This window comes from Haplochromis burtoni, unplaced genomic scaffold (genome assembly GCF_018398535.1).
Source record: "Haplochromis burtoni strain Fernald_Lab_line unplaced genomic scaffold, NCSU_Asbu1 Contig_363, whole genome shotgun sequence".
Classification (NCBI taxonomy): domain Eukaryota; kingdom Metazoa; phylum Chordata; class Actinopteri; order Cichliformes; family Cichlidae; genus Haplochromis; species Haplochromis burtoni.
Window position 1 is genome coordinate 455872 of NW_024582724.1, and position 20860 is coordinate 476731.

The window sequence follows — 20860 nt, forward strand, 5'->3', positions numbered from 1 at the left end:
AAAAATCCCACAGCACACCACCAAACAGACATGTCACACAAACCATACGAATCATTCTTCCATCAAATATAGCAGAACTGGCTCGGTTTGTCCCAGTATACCTTTGTTGCTTCCTTCTGACCACTACTCATGCTAGGGCCTTCATCTGGGTCGCGTTTTCTCCAGGACCAGGTCAGACTGAACACTTTCTTTTTAAACATCGTCTCACACCATGACTGTTATTTAAGTTCTTCTTCGTCTTCTTCTGTTTTTACTGCCAGTTGGCAACACATTTATTAGAGCAGGTGGTTGTACTGCCCTCTAGTGGAAGAGAACGTCATTGTTCTGCCCGTTACTCACGCCGTCGCTTAGAGCACCAATCAGGTTGGCCAGTACTAATAATGTTCCACGGCACACCTGATCATTTCTCACAGTGGTTGGGAAACGCTGGTTTACACTGTGTGCAGCGTGGAAAGGGGAGTTAGTGATGAGAGCCTGTTACTTTAATCAGCTGCTTAAATCAATTTCCACTTTGCTCACTGGGATAGGACTGTGTCTCTTTGTGTTTTGTGGAAAGTGTCTGGGACTGTGAAGCCTTGCCTGGTGCAGGCTCTAAAGGATGAGATGCTTCACATTTGGAGACAAATCTCAGGTTGGCTACGACTGCAGTCAAGCATTAGCCAAGCTTACATCTGTGCTCCCAAAGCCTGTCTCTGGAGTCAGTACAAGACCTCAGGGTTTGGTAAGGGCCTGGAAAGACTCCAGCTTCTTTAATCCCAACAACTGGAAAACATCACAAACCTTGTCCTGGCTTTAGACAACTCACTGCTTTAACAGTTTTGAACTGTTTTTACTGTATCTCCGCTGTCACTGTAATAATGGTTTATTTTATTGAACTGAAAAACTGATAGATTGAACAGAAATGTTCCTTTTTGTTTTAATAACAATATCTTTAACCAGGTCTTGTAAACCTAAATGTGTAATCACATGCGAGTCCATGTGATAGTCAGACTGGGCTCGGATCAGTTTTTTAAGAGCTTAAAAGTTGGATTTACCGGCACGGACTGAATTCATGAATCCAGCGTGTAGTCTGAACAGGATTCAGAGAGCGTCAGGGTCGATAACCACACTGCTGTCCTTTTAAAGAATATGATGTGGATCCACGCCAGATTAATCTGCTCGTCAGCTGGTTTTAAATTTAGCTTGTTTATGGCATTTTGTTCATGGACAGACAGAACCTTGTACTATAACACACCCTAATATCAGCTGACTGGTTTAAATCTTAGTCACCTGCACAGAGAAGGCTAGTCCCCATACTGCACCAGTAATAAGGATAACTGTTTCTAAGTTACAGACCTGGGTTCATTTGTCAAACTTGCCATGCTGGTTCTCTCTGGACTCCTGCTTGCCCCACTGAGCACAGCTATTTACTGTGTCTAATGAACCCATGCAGGCGATATGGGATCTCCGCACAGCCAAGCCTCAAACATGGACCTGGATGTGAAACTCTAGTTCATAGCTTGGCTTTTTACCCCATCAGTGACATCTGAATCACAATGGGGACATTAAGCTAACATAGCAGCTTAGTGCTGGTAATGGTAACATCAGTGATAGGGTTTATGCTTCAAACATCATCAATGTGTTATTTTTGCTGAACAAATCTGGGTGTCTTTAGTTTATCTGTTGTTTTTGTTTTGTTTTAATCAATTTCTGATCAAAATTACAGATATAAACATGGACCCGGGCTGTGTTGATGCTAACATGGACAAAACTCCGCTCAACAGACTAAAAGTTTAAATGTACTTTCCAGGGACATGCAGGTTGTATATGAAACACACTGAGACACCAACTGGAGACACACTCCAGGCTCCAAGAACACAAGAGCAAGCTTTTGTTAGAAAGTTAAAGTTAGTATGCACAGTAGCTAGAACTCAAAGAGTTAAGAAGAAAATGTAAAGAAGCAGGAATTAAAGAGAAAATACGTAAAGATAATTAGGGCAGCTTTAGTGTGAAGTAATAGCCATACAGACTGAAGCAAAGCAGACAAGAGCAAGAAAACCCCACCGAGCTGTAAGCAACTCCGTGTGTGTCATACAGTCTGATCTGTGCCTGGAGTATTTGAACAGCCTTCTTACAGAGGCCTATATTTAGCACGTGCTTGTGCTGTATGGATTTGTGTGCATAAGCTTATCATCACTTCATCAATTGGTACTCTCCATATCTGCTGGCAGCTGCGGAGCATCGTGATTGGAAATATGCAGAGCATATGTTAACAACCACAAGCTAACGTCCAGGCTTTTGCACCACAGCACAGGCATGCTTCAAAGACTCAAAGTGCCTCTAGGATTTGCCAGGTAGGTTTTCAGGTTTTCAGCTGTTTCAGTGTCTCAGGCTGAAGATGAATATCTCAGCACCCGGTGCTCCAGGAAACGTTCCTATGGATTTTACTGTTATTTATTGTTTGTGTCAAAGACCTCCTGCAGCCTCACGCCCGTGTCACTCAGAAAGTTTATTTGGGGGCAGCACTTTATAATACAGCACACAAATAATGGTGTAATTACTGACCAGTCACCATGCATTTCTTTATTCGTGTAGGGGGGTAACTTTCAGCAACTAGAATTACCATATGAGAAAAATGTTTATGTATTTTCTAATTATTACGTGCCTTTGGGCAATTTGCAAATGACACTGTAAGGATCTACATGTAATAACAATGTCAGGAAATTCTAGAAGCAAGAACCTTAAAAAATATACTTAGTGTATTCTTTCTATTCAAACCTCCACTTGTGCTGTACCTGCCAGTGAGGATATTTTACTGATAGAAAATTACACCTCAAATCTAGAAAAGTTACACACCAAACTGAATCAAAAAGAAGCTACAGAGTGTACACTGGAGCGCTCCCCCATTTATGAATGTAGTGTAACAGTGAATTCAAACACAGGCAGGTTCAGCAGGTTTTACCTGTGTCCGGTGGGAGGGGCACAGTCATGTTGCTGGGTGGAAACACACAAGAAACAGCTCAGTTACAGTCACCAGTGTTGTATCTTTAAGCGTTGTTGCCTCCATTTGATTGATTGATTTTGTCTTTGCATTAAATTCATTTTAGGGATCATGGATGAGGCTGTCTCTAACAAAAAAGCTTCCTAGCAGCACTGAGCTGAGACAGCACTGTGGTAACTTTTCTTTTTCTTTCTCGCATTTTTGTAACATTAGCTGAGCAAAATAAAGCCAAAATGAAGAATCGTTGTTTGAGTAGTGAAGATGACAGCATAGACGGTCTGAATGCTAAAGATGAAGGCAGAGTAATAGATGTCATCTGGGGATTAAATTGCAGTTTCTAAATGGAGAGCAGGGCACTTGTGCATTAATGTGTTTAAAGGCTCGTAAGCCCCTCCTCTCTGGCTCAACAAGAACTTGTTAGCGCAATGGCCAATATCGTCTTAAAAGAAGCTGTGGTTGATACAAATGGAAGTGTGGGTAGAATCTATGAAAAGACTCATGTTCACGCGTAACGAGGCCAAACACAATTAAACACGTTACCATCAAAGTAGCACAAACATCCAGAGAGAGGGGGAAAGGCAGATTCCGTTGAATGGAGCTGTTCCCAGCAACAAATAAAGCCGCTGCACAGCCACAGCAAGAGAAAATGACAGGTAGGGTGAAAAATGTGTGCGAAACAAACCACCGAATCATTTCCAGCCTCAGAGGGTTTTTTTTTTTTCATTTTCCGCCGACTTTAGTTATGTAAGAGATTAACCGTGTGGCTGAAGGTGGAGATGTTTGGAGCGCACAGGCTGCTTCGCTGGAATTAGTGCCTGTGCACCATCATGTGGCTGCTGGCTGAAGGCTGAACGCTGCGACCGAGCCTCCGCCTGTCTCACCGGAGAACCGGGCTCCATGTCAACATGCCAACGTTTTCAGTCATGTACAAAGGAGCGGTGATCATCAGCAGGTAAAGGCGAGCGGCTGCGTGTGCAGGTAGAGGTTAGTCTGTGTGACAGCAGCGGTGACACGATGCTGACAGCTGAACTCTGGAAACACGGAGATGCGTTTACTAACAGTAACTCTGTCCCGTGGAAACCAAACACACCGCGTGTCTTCTCGGGCTTTTTCTGGTAACCGTGACGCTGACTGTCCGTCTGTAACACAGGCGCGTGGATCTGCTTCGTGTCTCACACGGAGCTGTGCTTCGTGCTCTTCTCTCAGGCTTATCGATATGTTCTAGTTTTCCACGTGAAATGATGCAGTGATCTTTCTTGCATGCGCTACAAACGGATGAGCTCCACATCAGAGACCAAGTGCGTCCCAAGTTTCCTTTGAAAAGAGCCTCTATGAGGCACTTTATCGGCTCTCATTAGCGGGTTCCATTGTGGACATTTAATGTTCAGTCTGTGCTTTTACTGTGTGGCTCATTGATTTTGTAAATGTTGCTGATTTGGTGGTCCGTGTTTTACCAAAGTTGGAACATTTACTGACTGACGTTTGGAAGCTTGTCTCATCGGCATTTTATCCGTTAGGGTGAATGATGCAGTCGGCAGTGTGGAGCTGCTTCAGTTATGTTTACAATATGTTTCTCATGCCACAAGTTATACTTCATCCATGTGTGTCTAACAACACAACCACTGAGTTTTTGAATGGCACCAAGCTTCAGCGAGTGTATTCGTGACTCCGGTCATGCCCATAGACCTATGAACCTTACAAACAAATAAATAAAATGTTATTTATACAGCACCTTTCTAGACAGAGTCACAAAGTGCTGCACATAAGATAACAAATAATAAAAGGAAAAAAAAAACAATATAAAACAGGCAAAAATTAATCAAAAACAGTTAAAAAGGTGAGTTTTGAGTTGTTTTTTTAAAAACAACGACTGAGTCCACAGTTCTTAATGTTTGGGGGAGAGAGTTCCACAGTCTCGGGGCCAGTGGCAAAAGTGGCAAAAGCTCTGTCACCCTTAGTTCTCATCTTAGTCTTTTTTATAGCAAGTAAGCCCTGATCTGATTACCTCAGGGACCTGCTAGGGACATATGGCTGTAGCAGATCAGAGATGTAGACTGGTGCCAGTCCATGCAAGGCTCCGAATGTCAAGACCAGGATCTTAAAATGGACTCTAAATTCCACAGGAAGCCAGTGAAGCTGAGATAGCAATGGTGTCACATGTGAATTTAGGATGACCTAAAACCGGAGACCATCACAGAAAAGGATCGGTGATGTAGATATGAGGGGAACCACTCTAAGGCAGTTCCAGATACACCAACCCAGTGTTGAAGCCTTTCAAGGAGGATGTGGTGGTCAACACTGTCAAAAGCCGATGTGAGGTCCAACATAAGTAGGACAGAGTATTTTCCTGCATCATTACTCATCAAAATGTCATTTGAGACCCTAAGAAGGGCTGTTTCTGTGGAGGGAGCTCATTTTTGGCATTCATTAGACAGAGATCGAGCATTAAAAAGCGCCATATTCAGCGAGGTAGAAGCCTCAGTATTTGCAGGGGCTCGAGTTACAGGACGTAGATACTGTTGAGTATCTACGTTTGAGCCATCACACTCGTAGAATCCACTCACCGAGGGAATAAAGGGCCAGACGGCAGAAGAGTCTGGATAAACCCTCCTCAGACAGGGAAGTGGAAGACAAGTCCCCCTCCATGGAGCTTTTCCGAGCACAGGAGACAAGGTCCGCTCGGCGTTTCTTACCAGCCAAACCCCGCCACCAGTAAAGCCTGAGCTTTACCCAAATACCTCCTCTTCTCCCTCTCCTTCTCCGTGGTCTAGAGGAACCGCCGAAAGTGCCTAGCGAGGCTCCAGCTGATGGAGGCGGGTGGAAAATACCGGCGGAGGACGAAGAGACATTGTGAGGATTGGATGGATAGCAAAGCCAGACGATCATACACCAAGGCAGCCAATACATCGTTAAAACTAAGTGAGAACAGCAGAGCAGAAAAAAATAACACAAAAGTAGCAGAGCGCGACAAACTGCACCCGGCAGCGGCAGAGCCAAACACAGGCGCCATCATACCTTTCTTTTCAAAAGGCCAGCAGGGGTTAACAGCTATAGTTGCATAAAAACTGTATGTCCTGTAGTGTTACATGGGTAATCTGCTGTCACCTCTGGGAACACACAAGGCATTAACCAATGAGCGGGTGGTTTCATAGCTGGATCCACCCCTCACTGCCATATCCAGGTTGGAAACAAGCAGTCGGTGATTTCACATTGGCCTCATCCATCTTTTATGTTGTCTGTGGTTATGCCTATGGGTTTAGCTTTTGCCACTGTATTGGTCTGAATGTGATATAACTCAGTGCACTCAATTTTTTTAGGACAATTACTCAGCTAGCCGTACACCTGTAGACCTGAGGGTTAAACTGGGACTGGGGAAAGGGGGGAACCTTTGTAGCTGTTCAGTGGCAGGAAATGACTAATCAGCTGACCCGTGCTGGTGCTGAGGTTTAATGCTCTTTGTGGATTTTACCAGCTGCGTCCTAAAATATATGTGGAGATGTTACATGAACCATCATGGCTGCTTTCCAACTCCTGGCCAATGTGACCTTTGTACAACCACAATTCCAAAAAAGTTGGGATGTGGTGTAAAAACATTTTATTCAGAATAGAACATAGAGAAAGCATCAAATGTTTCAACTGAAACATTTTACTGCAGTCCTGAGCAAAACTTTAAGACCAGTTGAAAAATGGCAAAAAATCCTATTTTGCATGTTTGGATCTTAACAAGGTTCCAAGTAGAGCTTCAACGTGCAACAAGAAGGAATGGGAGTGACACAAAACATTTTTGGGTCATGCAATTTATTGAAAACAACACTTAAACTGAAACAGGCTGTTTCACAGCTGATCCAAAGTTTAGGTCCACATGCCTTAAGGCCAAATCTGTGTTAAAATGTGGATTCATCATTTTCTGTCAGGTAGTCTCACTGTCATGACGTTCTGATGGCAAAGGCAAAAAAGTTCCCTTTTGAACGTGGTCGGGCTGTTGAACTGCATGAGCAGGGTCTCTGACAGCGCGCCATCGCTGCTGAGGTGGGGACGCAGTAAGACAGTCATTTGGAATTTCTTAAATGATCTTGAGGGTTATGGAACAAAATAGTCAAGTGGAAGACCCAAAACAACTTCACCAGCACAGAGCCGAAGGATCCTGTCTGTCAAGACACTGGAAGATCCTCGACCCAATTTAAGGCCATTACTGGTGCCGACTGCAGCCCCATAACCATCAGACGGCATCTCAGACTGAAGGGCTTCCAAAACAAGAAAGGTCTTCAAAGGCCTCGTGTCCTTGGACGCCACAGAACTGACTGTTTGGACTTTGAGCGCCAAACATGGGACATTGAAAGGTGGAAGAAAGTTTTATTCGCTGATGAGAACACATTTAACCTTGATGGTCCTGTTGGTTTCCAACGTTACCGGCATGACAAGCAGATCCCACCCGAGGTGTTCTCTATGCTCCACAGTGGAGGGGGGACCATAATGGCCTGGGGTGCTTTTTCCTTCAGTGGAGCTTCAGGAGGTGCAGGGGCGTCAAACCGCTGCTGGCTGTGTCCAGATGTTGCAGAGAGCGTCCCTCATGACTGAGGCCCCTCGTCTGTGTGGTAACCACTGGGTTTATCAACAGGACAATGCTACAGTACACAATGCTGCAGGACAAGAGACTTCTTCTAGGACAATAACATCACCCTGTTGGACCATCCTGTGTGTTCCCCTGATCTAAATCCAACTGAGAACCTTTGGGGATGGGAAGTTTACAAAAACCGACAACAGATCCAGGCAGTAGATGCCTTCATGCGGCCGTCTTCACCACTTGGAGAAATGTTCCCTCTCACCTCATGGAAACACTTGCATCAGGCATGCCACAACGAATTTTTGAAGTGATCAACAATCACTGTGGAGCGACTCATTACTGAGTTCATGTTTGCAACATTGATTTCTGTTTTGGGGGGTTTACAGGTTTTTTGGAGGTGTGGTCCTAAACTTTGATCAGCTGTAAAACAGCCTGTTTCAGTTTAAGCATTGTTTGCATGCTCAAAAAAATGTTTTGTGTCACTCCCATTCCTTCTTGTTGCATGTTGAAGCTCGACTTGGTACCTCGTTAAGATCCAAACATGCAAAATAGGATTTTTTGCCATTTTTCAAGTGGTCTTAAAGTTTTGTTCAGGACTGTATTTCATGAAAATGGCATCAACATCTTTCAAAACAAATGGGTCAGGGCAACAAAAACCTGGAAAAGTAAGTGGTGCTCAAAAGAAACAGCTGGAGTAACATTTAGCAGCTAATCAGGTTAACTAGTAAGTAACACAACTGGGTATGAAAAGAGTGTCGTGGAGAGGCTGATGAAAAAACTGCCAACAAACTGTGGTGCAGTTTCACAATTTTTTTCATTTTCTTTTTTTCATTTGTTCGTGTGATCTTTGGTCCTTCAAGCAGCACTGCATTAACAACAGACACGATTGTGTGGTGGAAATGATGCATGGGCTCAGGAACACTTCCTGTGCTGTCCACACATGCAGGTTAAAGCTCCACCCTGCAAAGAAGAAGCCATATGTGAACATGATCAGTGATTCTCTGGACCAAAGCTCATTTAAAATGGACTGTAGCAAAGAAGAAACCCGCTCTCTGGTCCAAGGAATACAAATACAAATTAGCATTTTCAGTAGGAGAAACGTTTCATCACTCATCCAAGCGCAGGTTTCCCCAACCTTATAAACAGTACATTTGCCTAAAAACTGAAACTAGCACCACTGAACAACGGGCTGTGAGCTCAGTTTCTTCATCATTAATATGCAAATTGTCATGACCATTAATCAAAGACAGCCCAAAGCAGTAAAATGAATCCAAACCACAAAAATACAAAAATCAACAGTGAATCCCGCTGTTCTAGTGTGAGACTGTATATCCATCCTTAACAGATGATTTTAAAAGGTCCAGCTCCATCCTGAACGTTGCATCTTTGTGTTATCAGCCAGTGTTTCTTTCGAAGTTCAGCCTCATTGTTGTTACTGACAGCAGTGGCGAACCCTCTGCAGCTAAAATATTGATAGTCCTTTTTGTCATTTGGGTGTAGACAGGAAGGGAACTGCAAACTAAAATAAAGTGCTAAAAAGACATCGTTCCAGATACCAAAAAAGTGACATTTGTGGTTTGTTCATTTGCAGTATTCTGCATTGTCTTTAGCAGTGTCTAATGAGGGAAGCAAAGGGATGCTTTGCAAGTGTTAGATGAGGATTAGTAAAGAGGGAAAAGGGGAAAGCTGCAGTGTGCAGTCCTCTTGTGCAGCATTATTGCATAAGACGAACAACATGTGTGCCAGCCCTATCTCTCAGAGAATTGCTCACTGTGTGAGATCTTACCAAGATTCTCTTGAGTTACCCAATGCTGCCGTCTCATTTCTGCTTCCTCTGCTACTGTCACAGCTGTATTTGGTCTTGTCTTCAAACAGCAGTGTGAGGAAAGAATTCTTTTGTGTTCATAATTTGAGAAAGATTTTTGACAGTACCATGAATAGAAGACTAATTTTCACAACGAAGTATCTGCAGCACACACTGAAGACACACTCCTTGCCTTGTGTGTGGTGACAAAGTCTCAGGCCTAGACAGGAGAAGCTATCTGAGGTTAAGTTCCCAATACTATTGTTCTCCTATGTGATGGATGGATTCTGACTGTGTAGCAGTGCAGCCTGTGAAAAAAATAGTTAGATTTGGGTTTTTTTTCCTATTTCGTCATCTTTTTCTCCCTCACTCTCTTTCCTTTCCCTGCTTCCTGCTTCCTTTTTATCCACTGACCTCTAACAGGACACTAATGGGTCCATACGGAGTTGACCGGGCTGTTCATTCCATGGAGTTTACAGACTGTGAGAATGGCCTAGGTAAGTCTTTTCATACTTCTGTCCCCACACACCTCAACACTCGACTACTCTCCTTTGTGTTTGCAGAGGTCACATGTGTTGCTGCTTGTAGATGTTGCTCTGGCTCTTTAACTTCAATAAGATGCTCAACTTAAGTTCTTTCATTTTTTTCACTCGCACTTGTCTGACTGCTTACACAGCTCACGTCTGACTTAGGATCCGCATTCAAATAGTGATTACTTAAAAAGTAGCCAGTACTGTACTGTAACATATTTAGTAAAAAAATGTCCATGAAATGACGTTGACTTTAGTGATCCATTAGTTTGTGGACAAAGCACAGTTTCCATAAGACATTAAAGGAGAAGAACGATTTTGGAAGTTCCACATATGGCAAACAAAAACTTACCAACACCTACAGTAAGACCGCGCCATAGAAAACAGAATCAGCTTCACCCCGCCTCACCACCACATACAACCAGGGTTTGTACATCAAAATATGGATGTGCCATGGGCTCCCCGGTGTCAGCCATTGCAGCCAGCCTTTATAAGGAGGAAGTGGAAAGTAAAGCTTTTGGTTCTTTCAAAGGAACAGCCCCCAAAGACCGGCACAGATATGTGGATGACATCTGGGTCAAAATCAAAACCCAAGAAGTAGAAGAATAATAGTTTGCCATTTCTGGACTGTGCTGTATGCATTGAGGAAGATGGAAACCTCAACACTGAAGCCCACACACACAGACTAGTACCTACTCTTTGACTCCAAACATCCTGTGGAACACAAATTTGGAGTAATCAGGACCCTGCAACACCAGAGAGAAGAGAAAGAAAAGGAACACGCATGGATAGAAAGTTCTTAAAACATGTGGTTATCCCAACAGGACCTTTGTCAAATCAGCAAAGATGCATAGGAAAGAAGGTCAGCTGCGGAGAAACTGAACGACAAACGGAAAAACATTGTCATCCCTTGTGTAGCAGGTTTATCAGAGGAGAAGCTTCTCCAAGCACGACATCCACTTCAGGCTCGGCCACACACTCGGACAAAAACTTGTCCTCGTGAATAAAGCTCGTGCTTTCTGCAGGTGTGTCAACATAACCTGAGTTCTGAGAGAAACTGTTCCCCTCACAGGACGTAGTGGTCTGACACTTTATACCCAATAGTTGACCAAACACATACAAGCTGAGATGAAGCCATGAATTTAATAAAAAAACAACATTTTGGACCCAACAGAATTCAGTTCTTTACACCAAGTCTGAATCATCTACATAGCCTTATTCAACCATCCTCCACTAACCACTGGTGATGGAGCATGATAATGAGTAGATTAAATAATATTAGTCTGCGTTTTAAAGGGATTTGCAGAGTAGGTATCATGCTACAGATCACTGTGTTTGCCAAGCAGGGGAAGTAGGTCAAAGCCATAACCTACTTAACTGAGTGGGGTTAAGAATACAGGAGCTGCTGTTGTTTTTATCCTCCACTTCCACTATCTACTATGCACTATCACTGTGCTGCTGCAACTTGTGCCTAAGCAAGAAAAAACAACTCATGTCCATGAATGCAACTACTGTCAAGCTGCCAAACATCACAGTGAAGCAAAACTACTTTATATAGATATATTTATGTCCATATTTATACGTCCACACATATATATTCATGAGGTTGTGTAAATCTCCTCAGAACAGAACTGTATTACTCTATTATTGCTGACATGTCCAAGATGATGTCTTACATGATTTGATGTTTAGTAACGTTTGCAGAAGCTGATGGCATAAAGAACGTGTGCACTGCTGAGGCAACTTGTGATTTGGCAGTATTTAAATAAAACTGAATATGTTTAAGTTCTGAACATACAGTTTATAATTATTCTTGAAATGTAACATTTAAAGCAGTAATAAATATTAAATAACAGAATTCAGGGAGTCAGAGTACACAGGGCAGCTCTGTTTTCTCATTTATTTTGACAAATAAAAGAAATGCACACAATTTGTGTGCCTTTTATATGCTTTTGTAAAGTGCGTATATGTATGTTATGCAATATATATTTGGCTAGGAAAATGAGAAATGGCTCCAGTGATTTACTGAGAATTTGAAAGTGAATATTTGGTGTGAACACCTTTATTCTTCTTCACTGCCTGAACTCTCTGAGGCAGCTGACAGACTGAGCATGACTCTGACTCTGTCATTTCTTTAAGTGTTCCTCAGGAATAGTTCTCCAGGCTTCTTGATGGATAGTCAAAGCTCTTCTTTGGATGTTCTCTTAAGATGACCCTCACTGCTTCAATAATGTTGAGGTCCGGGCTTTGAGGAGTCCAGTCCATAACCATCGGTCATGAACTGGCCACTGTGAGGGTTTTATTTTCTATCCAGTTATGCTTTTGGCATAACAGTGATTTTAAGTAATTGGTTGTGCTGTATTTATACATATGTGTCAGCGTCATAAAGGTTTTTTGACTTACTGGAAAGCCAAAAAGTCTGAAGAATGAAGATGCATAAAAGCCAACCTTTGTATCAATATGTGCACGCAGGTGAGAAGCAAAGCAACTAATTCCCATCCAACCTGAGCACATGCAGGTGAATAAAGTGTTCTGATACATATATTAAAGTCTTAAGGCTTCCTTAGTGCACACATGTAGCTTTCAGCAGGGGGAAGGGCTGCTGTACACACTGTAGCATACAATCGCATATGGAGGACAGCACTTTTGAATCTCTCTGTTAGTGCAGCTGAAAGCAGCACAGCATCAGCCTGTGGGCAGGGGACAGTGTTTGCAGTGAAAATCGTGTCCGTCACAGTTCATTTTGTTGACATGTTGGCAGTATCTGCAGCTTGTGCTTTAAAGAAGACGGTTTTCAAAAATCACTCTCCCTACTCAACAAACATTTTATATTTCACGTTCTTGTGTTATCTGGCGAATAAGAAACCATTTTAAGAACCTTTTGTAATCACACTGAATAACCCCACATTTTATTTAGATCTGGAACATTCAGTTCTTGTGTAAGAAATATGCCCTTGACTCATTGTGAATGGGAAGTAATGATTCGGAAAGTAAATGCAAAGCTGAATAAGAACAAGGGATGCAAGTCTTTCATATTTGCTCCAGCTGCATGTTTTTCTTATCTGATGATAGATGAGGGGAGGAGACTGCTTTGAGGCTTAAAAGAACAAGAAACTGTTTTCCTCAGAGAAGAGTATAAAAGGATGGGAGGACTGAGACAAGGAACTTTAAAACCCCACTGTTCCACCAGGCGATAATTAACTTGAGCCCTTCACTCCAGACCCAATTAGTTGTAACACTCTGTGTTGGCTCCAGCAGGCCAGTGGAAGCCTTAAGCTAAAGAAGGCCTGATTTCAGCGTTAACTCTACTATATTCTCTGTGGAGTGCAGTGATGAAAGATCCACGTGCAGGAATCAGATGGGCTGTTGGAGCTGTAGAAGCTGTGTGTGTAAAGTGTGCATAAAACACATGAACGTGGAATCATTTTGTCCACTGATTCAGTTATAGTTACTGTTGCTTAAATTATTTACATTTAATTGGTAGTGATAAGATTATTATTATTATTCGTTTTCTATCCATATTGGAGTTTTTCTCCTTTGCATCATGCCGAAGCTGGAAACCTGGGTCCTCTGTAGCCAGTTAGAAAGATTACATAAGTTACCCTCTGAAGGTCTACTAGAAGCAGCACTTGAATGCAGCACTATAGACAATCCCTACTGCAACCATCACTGAGACTAATCAGCTGATCTGATCAGTATGATTCACGCCTACTGGCTGAAGAAGCTGACTGCACTCAATGAGGCTGCTAATGGATGAAACGCACCCAGAATGGCTAACTGAAGGCCGGAAGGTCCTGATTCCCAAGGATCCCCAGAAGGGACTGGTCCTATCCAAATACCAGCCAATAACCTGCCTCGGTACCACATAGAAGCTCCTGTCAGGCATCATAGCAGCTAAGATAAACAGGCATGTGGCTTGACACATGAGCAGGAATACCAGAGGAGAAAACTGGCTTCTGGTAGACATAGCAGTCACCCGAGACTGATTACCTGAAGGCCTATGACTCGATGCTCTACACATGGATCCTAGAACTATATAAGATCAACGGGACCCTAAAAGCCTTCATCAGAAACTCAATGGGGATGTGGTGTACAACACTAGAGGCCAACTTCAAGCCAATAGCACAAGTCACCATCCATCATTTAGACTGGAGAAGTGTAGTCTGATGGTAACAAGAGAAGGAAGGTAGTCAGAGGGGACTGAGGGGATCGTGCTACCAGAAGGCAACATGTAGACACTGAGGACAGCTACAAGTACCTGGGGATCCCACAGGCAAATGGGAAAGACTAGGAAAGCTGCAACCACCAAGTACCTGCAGAGGGTCAGGCAAGTCCTGAGGAGTCAGCTGAATGGTCAGAACAAGATCTAGGCTGTCAACACCTACAACCTGTTGGCGATCAGGTACCCTGCTGGGATAATAAAGTGACCAAACGAGGAGATAGAAGCCACTGACAAGACAAGGAAGCTCCTTACCGGGCATGGAGGGCTTCACCCCAAGTCAAGCATCCTGAGACGCTAAGTGGAAGGAAGGAGGCCCGGGACTACTGAATGTCAGAACCACAGTCCAGGATGAGACAACGAACATCCACGAGTACATCAGGAAGATGACTATAACTGACCGCGTGCTTAGTGAATACCTCAGTGCCAAGTATAGCCTGGAAGTCCTAAGGTCAAAATAGGAGACGCACCCTAGGGCGGTCAAGAATGACTGAGCTAAGATCCTGTGGGACTTCTAGATACACATGGACAAACTGGTGATGGCAAACGAACCAGACATAGTAGTGGTGGACAACCAGAGATGGCCGCAGTAATAGATGTAGCTATTAGAGATGGACCGATACCGATACGTAATATCAGTCCATCTCTAGTAGCTATACCAGCAATGTCAGGAAGAAGGAACACAAGAAGCTGGAGAAGTACCACCGGCTGAGAGAAGAACTCGAAAAATGTGGAAGGTGAAGCTAACAGTGGTTCCAGTGGTAACTGGAGCAGTGACTCCCAAGCAAGGCAAGTGGCTCCAGCAGATCCCAGGAACAACATTGGAGATCTCTGTCCAGAAGGATACTGTCCTAGGAACAGTAAAATACTGAGCAGGACCCTCAAGCTCACAGGCCCACAGGGGCATTTCTTCTGTTTGGAATTGAATTGCTTCTTACTGTGGAAATGGTGTGGAACAGTGACATAGTGGTGGAGTGGTGATTTAGTGTACGGGGGAAAGTGCATTAAAGTAAGAGTGCTTTACATAAAGCTTGATCTGGTCATAAAGACTTTCTTCTATGCTTAGTGGTTGCTGTGGCACAGGTTTCAGAGACAAGAAAACACAGTCTAAATGCACACAGTCCAACCAGCTCGTTTTGTTTCAGAAATTCAATTAAGTTTTATTTAAGGGTAAAGACAATAATGCAGAGGGAAGCCCGTCAGTCAAATGAACCCCTTTGAGCTGTAAGAAATGTAACCAGGTCATAGATGGAAGAAATCTGACAACAGTGTGCCAGGAGACATGAACCTCTGTCTGTTGTGCTTGAGCAGGTTTTTGCAGGACTGTCATTAACCTGGAAATCAGAGTGTTCCCTATGATGCATTGTTTCCAGGCAGTGACTCCACTGCCATCTTGAGAGGACAGTCATTTTTTACAAGGCACAAAGTGGCTGGAGAGCAAAAAATCATTAAAGAAACACTGGAAAACCCATTAAAGTACTCTTTTTCTATCTCTCTCTCTACAGGAATTAAAGTGATAGGTGGAGTGAAGGAGGTAACAGGAGAGGAGTTTGGAGTCTACGTCAAACGGATTTTACCAGGTGGCCTTGCTTCAACTGATGGTAAGACTTGAAATCCAGAAACCTTTGGTCAGACTGTGCTAGAACAGCACAGTCTGAATTTAGACTAGTTACTTTGACCCCCAACACAGAAGATAATATTTCTAGAACAAAGGCAGTAAAAGTTTCTACTTCAGCTTCTGAATTGGGGCGATAAGAAAAAGAGAAAATACTTGTGGGACTATAAATGTTCAGTCATTCTCCAACATCTCTGTTGGAGAATGACTGAACATTTATAGGCTCTATGTGAAGCAGTATTACTGAATGGGTAATTCCTGAATATTTCCCAGAAAGTTCAAAAGAGGTGAAGAAGACCAAGTTGGCTTGGCCTATAGAAAAGCCACATAACAGTACAGCAGTTATTTGTGGACATTTCCATTGTCTCCTCCGATATTTCACAGCAACACCTTGAACATGTCGGTTGAGACCAAGCATGCAGTCTGCAGCGGTGCTGGTGTTATTTTAAATGCACAAATCCTTTGTTTGTGCCTTTACTACATAATGTAGAAATTTAGCGAGCCCTTGTGCTAAATTTTGCCATTCATGAAGATCATGTGAATGACTCCAAAAGCCAAAGAATAGAAATGGATGTTGACAGTGGCCTGACTGAAGACCTTTGCAGTGAGAACAAGTATTTTTGGAGCATATCTCCTGTGAGTATTAAAACATGAATAATATACACCACAAGATTGTCTTGGCCTACTTTTTGTGTATCGCACCATGAATGATGGATATAGGGCAAAGAGAGAAGTGTCTGTAAAAATTGTTGTTTGTTTCTTACAGCTTGTCCAGAACACCACATATGCTTGACTTTAGTTAGGCCACATTCTTCTTCAGCTGCTGGTATACAGATCAAAGAGTTTTGCTGTATTGTCGCAGTGCTGGTCTCTTCCTGACCCACCAGTCTGACATTTAAACTCCAGTTAGAAGAGCTGAGCTCACAGTTCACATCCCCGACTCCTCACTAAGATTTTCATGTCAATTCCAAGTGAGTTCACACTAAAATGTGCAAGATGTTGCTGTTTAACTCATAACTGAGTCTCATGTTGGTTTAAAGCTGAGGTACGCAGCATGTTTGGTGTCACTAGAGGGAAAAAAATCCATCATCACCATTCAGCATGTCTGTCAGACATCTAACTCAGTGAACACAGTCTTTGAAGTGGCCAGATAAATGTTACCATGAGCAGGTTCAGACTACGGCACACAATGTGCAGAATCAAAGTCCTCAGCATCAAACGGATGGTCTTTAATCCCAGTGGAACTCTCTACAGTCTTCTTGTTCTCATTTACTGTACAAGGATATTTGGCCTGCAGACTAGGGTGGAGCCACGGATCAAACCACCAAGTGGATGTAGATGACTTGCTCTACCTCCTGAGCTACAGCCACCCCCCATGGCTGGATGGACTTCATATCATAAATCCCTTTTTCTGTAAGACACATTCACTGGTCCTATAGGATATAAGGCAAAAAGAGAGTTCATTTAGTTCCAGCGAATTTGAAAGGGACTATTTGGGAATATTTCTTCTTCAGCCCAGCCTAAACTCTCTGAGGCAGCTTTCTGTCATTTCTTTCAGTAGTCTTCGAGAATCGTTCCCCAGGCTTCTTGAAGGACATTCAAAGCTCTTCTTTGGATGTTTCTGCCTTTTGGTCTGTTCTCTGTCAAGATGATCTCACACTGCTTCAGTAATGTGTGGGCTTTGGGGAGGCCAATCCATGATCGAAACAAAACTTTGAAAGAAGCTCGTATAATGGAACAAGGACTCACTCTGAGACTGAAAACCTCAGCCAAGCAGCTCACTTTCTGGGTAATATTTCATTTGAAGTGAACAATGTTGTATTTTGTTTTCTATGTTCTTTTTAAACTTACTCTAAGACGTTTGCAGTAGAGTAAAAATCAGATAACTCTAGCAAAACTGAGGTTTTCTTCGATTACACAAACGTGATACAGTAATGGATAATTGTTATTGATTTAGAAATAACTGAGCATGAATAACCTGAGCTTATTATATAATATTATATTGCATTATATATAACTAACCTGGCAGCTCATTCACTTGACAACACTTTCTTTAAAGATATAACACGTTTTGGGGTCAACCCGAAAGAAAGAAACATCCAAAATGAACCACTGCTGTCCAGCTGACAGCTCCCCTCTGCACTTGGATGTAATCTGTGTTTAACCTTTCACAGGAAACCTGATGCCAGGGGACCAGATCTTGGAAGTGAATGGGGACAGCCTAGTAGGTGTCACAAGTGAAAGGTAATCTGCTAAAGTCACTGCTCTCATGTTAACAGTAGTGATGCTGGAAGACAATCTGTGTAAATGTGTTTGCATGTGTTTCACAGAGCTGTGGATATCTTGAGAGCAGCCTCTGCAACCAATCACATGCGACTTCTTGTAGCCAGAGATGAGGAAGCAAAGTAAGCAGAAGTCTGTCTACAGTCCTGTGTGTTAATGCCACTGTTTATCTGCAGACTATAAAAATGAGCTTGTGTGTGGTAGTCAAAATCATTTTTTTTGCCCTAAACAGCAGTAATGCCCCCTGAATGCTGTTCAAAAAGGAGTACTGTCTTGGTTTACTGTAGGTCCTGCTTTTGTAGAGGGCCCAAAGGTTCTGTGAGTGATGTGAGGGAGCCAGGCTATTAAATGATCAGTTCTCAGGCCTTGCTGTCTAGTCGAGCAGTGGAGTATTTGGATGCATTTCATGATGCCTACAGAAAGACCATGAACTTGCACCTGTACAACTGTTTAAAGGGAATCAAACTCCCAGCAGGTTTGAGAGTTGATTATTAAATCCTTCCTTAAGCCACAAAGTTTCGTTTCTGTAGTGCTGGCAATGCAGAGCGAGTGCCTGTGGTTTGTGGCTGGATTAGTGATGCAGCCACAGGCAGATGTATCTGGTCCATCAAGAATCCCTTTTTTATACTGTCAACAAACCCTTGAAAATCCACTTTGTGGACAGGGGTGGTAAATGGTAAAATGGCCTGTATTTATATAGCGCTTTACTAGTCCCTAAGGACCCCAAAGCGCTTTACATATCCAGTCACACACACATTCACACACTGGTGATGGCAAGCTACAGTGTAGCCACAGCCACCCTGGGGCGCACTGACAGAGGCGAGGCTGCCGGACACTGGCGCCACCGGGCCCTCTGACCACCACCAGTAGGCAACGGGTGAAGTGTCTTGCCCAAGGACACAACGACAGAGACTGTCCAAGCCGGGGCTCGAACCGGCAACCTTCCAACAAGGCGAACTCCCAACTCTTGAGCCACGATCGCCCCGGGTGTCACTAGGGGTGGGTTTAAAAAATCAATTTCCCTGATTTCATTTTGAATAATGCGTTCATTAAATCCTGAATCGATTTTCAAATATTTATGTATTTTACCAGAAACACCAGAATCTCAGGTTAAAGCTCACAAAACTGTTTCAACAATCACCAAACAGCTAAAACAGTAAATGAGAGCAGGTAAACAAGTTCCCTTCAAAAATGTAAACACAGAGCGTGGAGCCCCCCCGTTCTACTCACAGATTCTGATGCTGCAGGTGTTGGGTCTGTGTTTCCACAAGCCCTGCTAGTTTAGAAACGTATTCTCGTTAACGACAAAAAAAAGACGAACATCTTTTACTTGCTAGCAAGGGAGGCCCCGGCCGGTGTCTCAGAAAGCACTCTGAATCCTACTGTAGACTGACCCCAACAACGGCCTCCTCTTGCTGCCTTTTATTGGCATGACAGTTACAATACAACACAAGCACCTCCCACCGTAAAACCCCCAAATGGTTCTAAGACAAGGCACTGTGTGTGTGTGTGTGTATTTGAGTGAGTGTGTGAGAATGTGTGTCTCTCTGTGTGCGTGACTTCCAACTGTTTCTTTTTTTTCTTTTTTCTTTTTTAAGGGTGAAGTTTTTATCCAGTTTTTTATTTTATTCTTTTTTTTAGTGAGAAAGGGCACTTAAAAAGAGAAGAAGAGAAAACAAGCAAAAAAAACAGAGCAACATACTAAACACAACACCATCACGTTAATCTAGCTAAGTGTAAACAGCAGTAAATACTAAATACTGAATGTTGTTGATAGAAGTGTAGTTTATGTCTATGAACAGTGAACACCCGTGTGCACACCTGTGTGGATCAGCGCGCTTGTATTCAAAAGGTTTCCCCATGTCATGGTCTGCTAGAGCAGACTCTGTATTCCTCGTCCACACATAAATGCAAAAAAGGAGTTTTAAAAAAATCTCTGTTTTCGGTGATTCGAAACGTCGTTTACGTTTGGACGAAACAGCTGCGTTTTCAAAAATACCCGTGTAGGTGTGGACGTAGCGTAAAAGACTTAGTAGTTTATTTTCTTACTACCTGTAATTTATTGCAGATTACTTGTATTTGCTTAATTGTTTACTAAATGTTTGAGGTGTGAAATAAACCGCAATGGAGCAAAATATGGGCGTGTGTGGTTGGAGGATGTGTGCGTGCATGCTTGCGGGTGGGTGCGAACATTTTTCTTGTAAAACAAAGGGGGGCCCAGCAAAAAAAGTTTGGGAACCACTGTGCTAGAGGATGTGGAGAGCCATAGTCCTGTCCCCCAGGGCATGAAGCAGGCATGGAGGCGATCCAGCCTCCAGACATCCAGAGGCCCCAGAGTGCGAGAGCCCAAGGAGGGCCACCGGAGGGGCATCCGTGCCACCCTCCTGGGAAGAGCTGAGGAGAACCCCAGATGAGGGGTCACCCAGTGGTGGCTCTGCCGGCAGCCAGCTGTGCCAGAGTGAACCGCAGGCCCAGAGGCCGGAGGCCCGAGGGCCCCCTTTGCCCCGGGAAGAGGCCTGACCGAGCAACAGGCACCAGGCCCTGCCAAGTAGTCACCGGGAGTGAGCTGGTACATACCTGAGCGCCCAGCCCCGGACACCAAGAACCACCAACGCACCGACCCCTGAGGGCATCAGTTACCGGCAGGGAGTTTGGTGAGGGGAGATAGGCCTTGGAGGGCCTGGGAGTTCCCAGAGAGGTGGAGTGTAAGACCCAACCTGACATATAAACACAGACAAACAGGCACACACAGACACAAACATGCATTCCCACCCTCATGCACACATATACAAATACTCAGCACTCACTCAACGTAGGGATAGACATACATGGACACTGTACACACAATCACACTCCCCAAACAAA

General features: G+C 43.5%; 1 protein-coding gene across 9 annotated transcripts in view; it reads left to right on the forward strand.

Annotated features, from left to right (window-relative positions):
- Positions 1 to 2178: 2178 nt before the first annotated feature.
- Positions 2179 to 20860, forward strand: part of si:dkeyp-72e1.9 (syntaxin-binding protein 4) — a 61056-nt gene continuing 42374 nt past the window's right edge. For 3 of the 9 annotated variants that reach the window (XM_005943100.3, XM_005943103.3, XM_042228907.1), the window contains exons 1-5: positions 3163 to 3932; positions 9772 to 9845; positions 15603 to 15698; positions 17887 to 17956; positions 18043 to 18117. In XM_005943100.3, the coding sequence (XP_005943162.1) occupies positions 3886 to 3932; positions 9772 to 9845; positions 15603 to 15698; positions 17887 to 17956; positions 18043 to 18117 (362 nt within the window). In that variant the 5' untranslated portion in view covers positions 3163 to 3885. The other 6 variants (XM_042228904.1, XM_005943101.3, XM_005943102.2 and 3 more) reach the window with 6 other exon arrangements.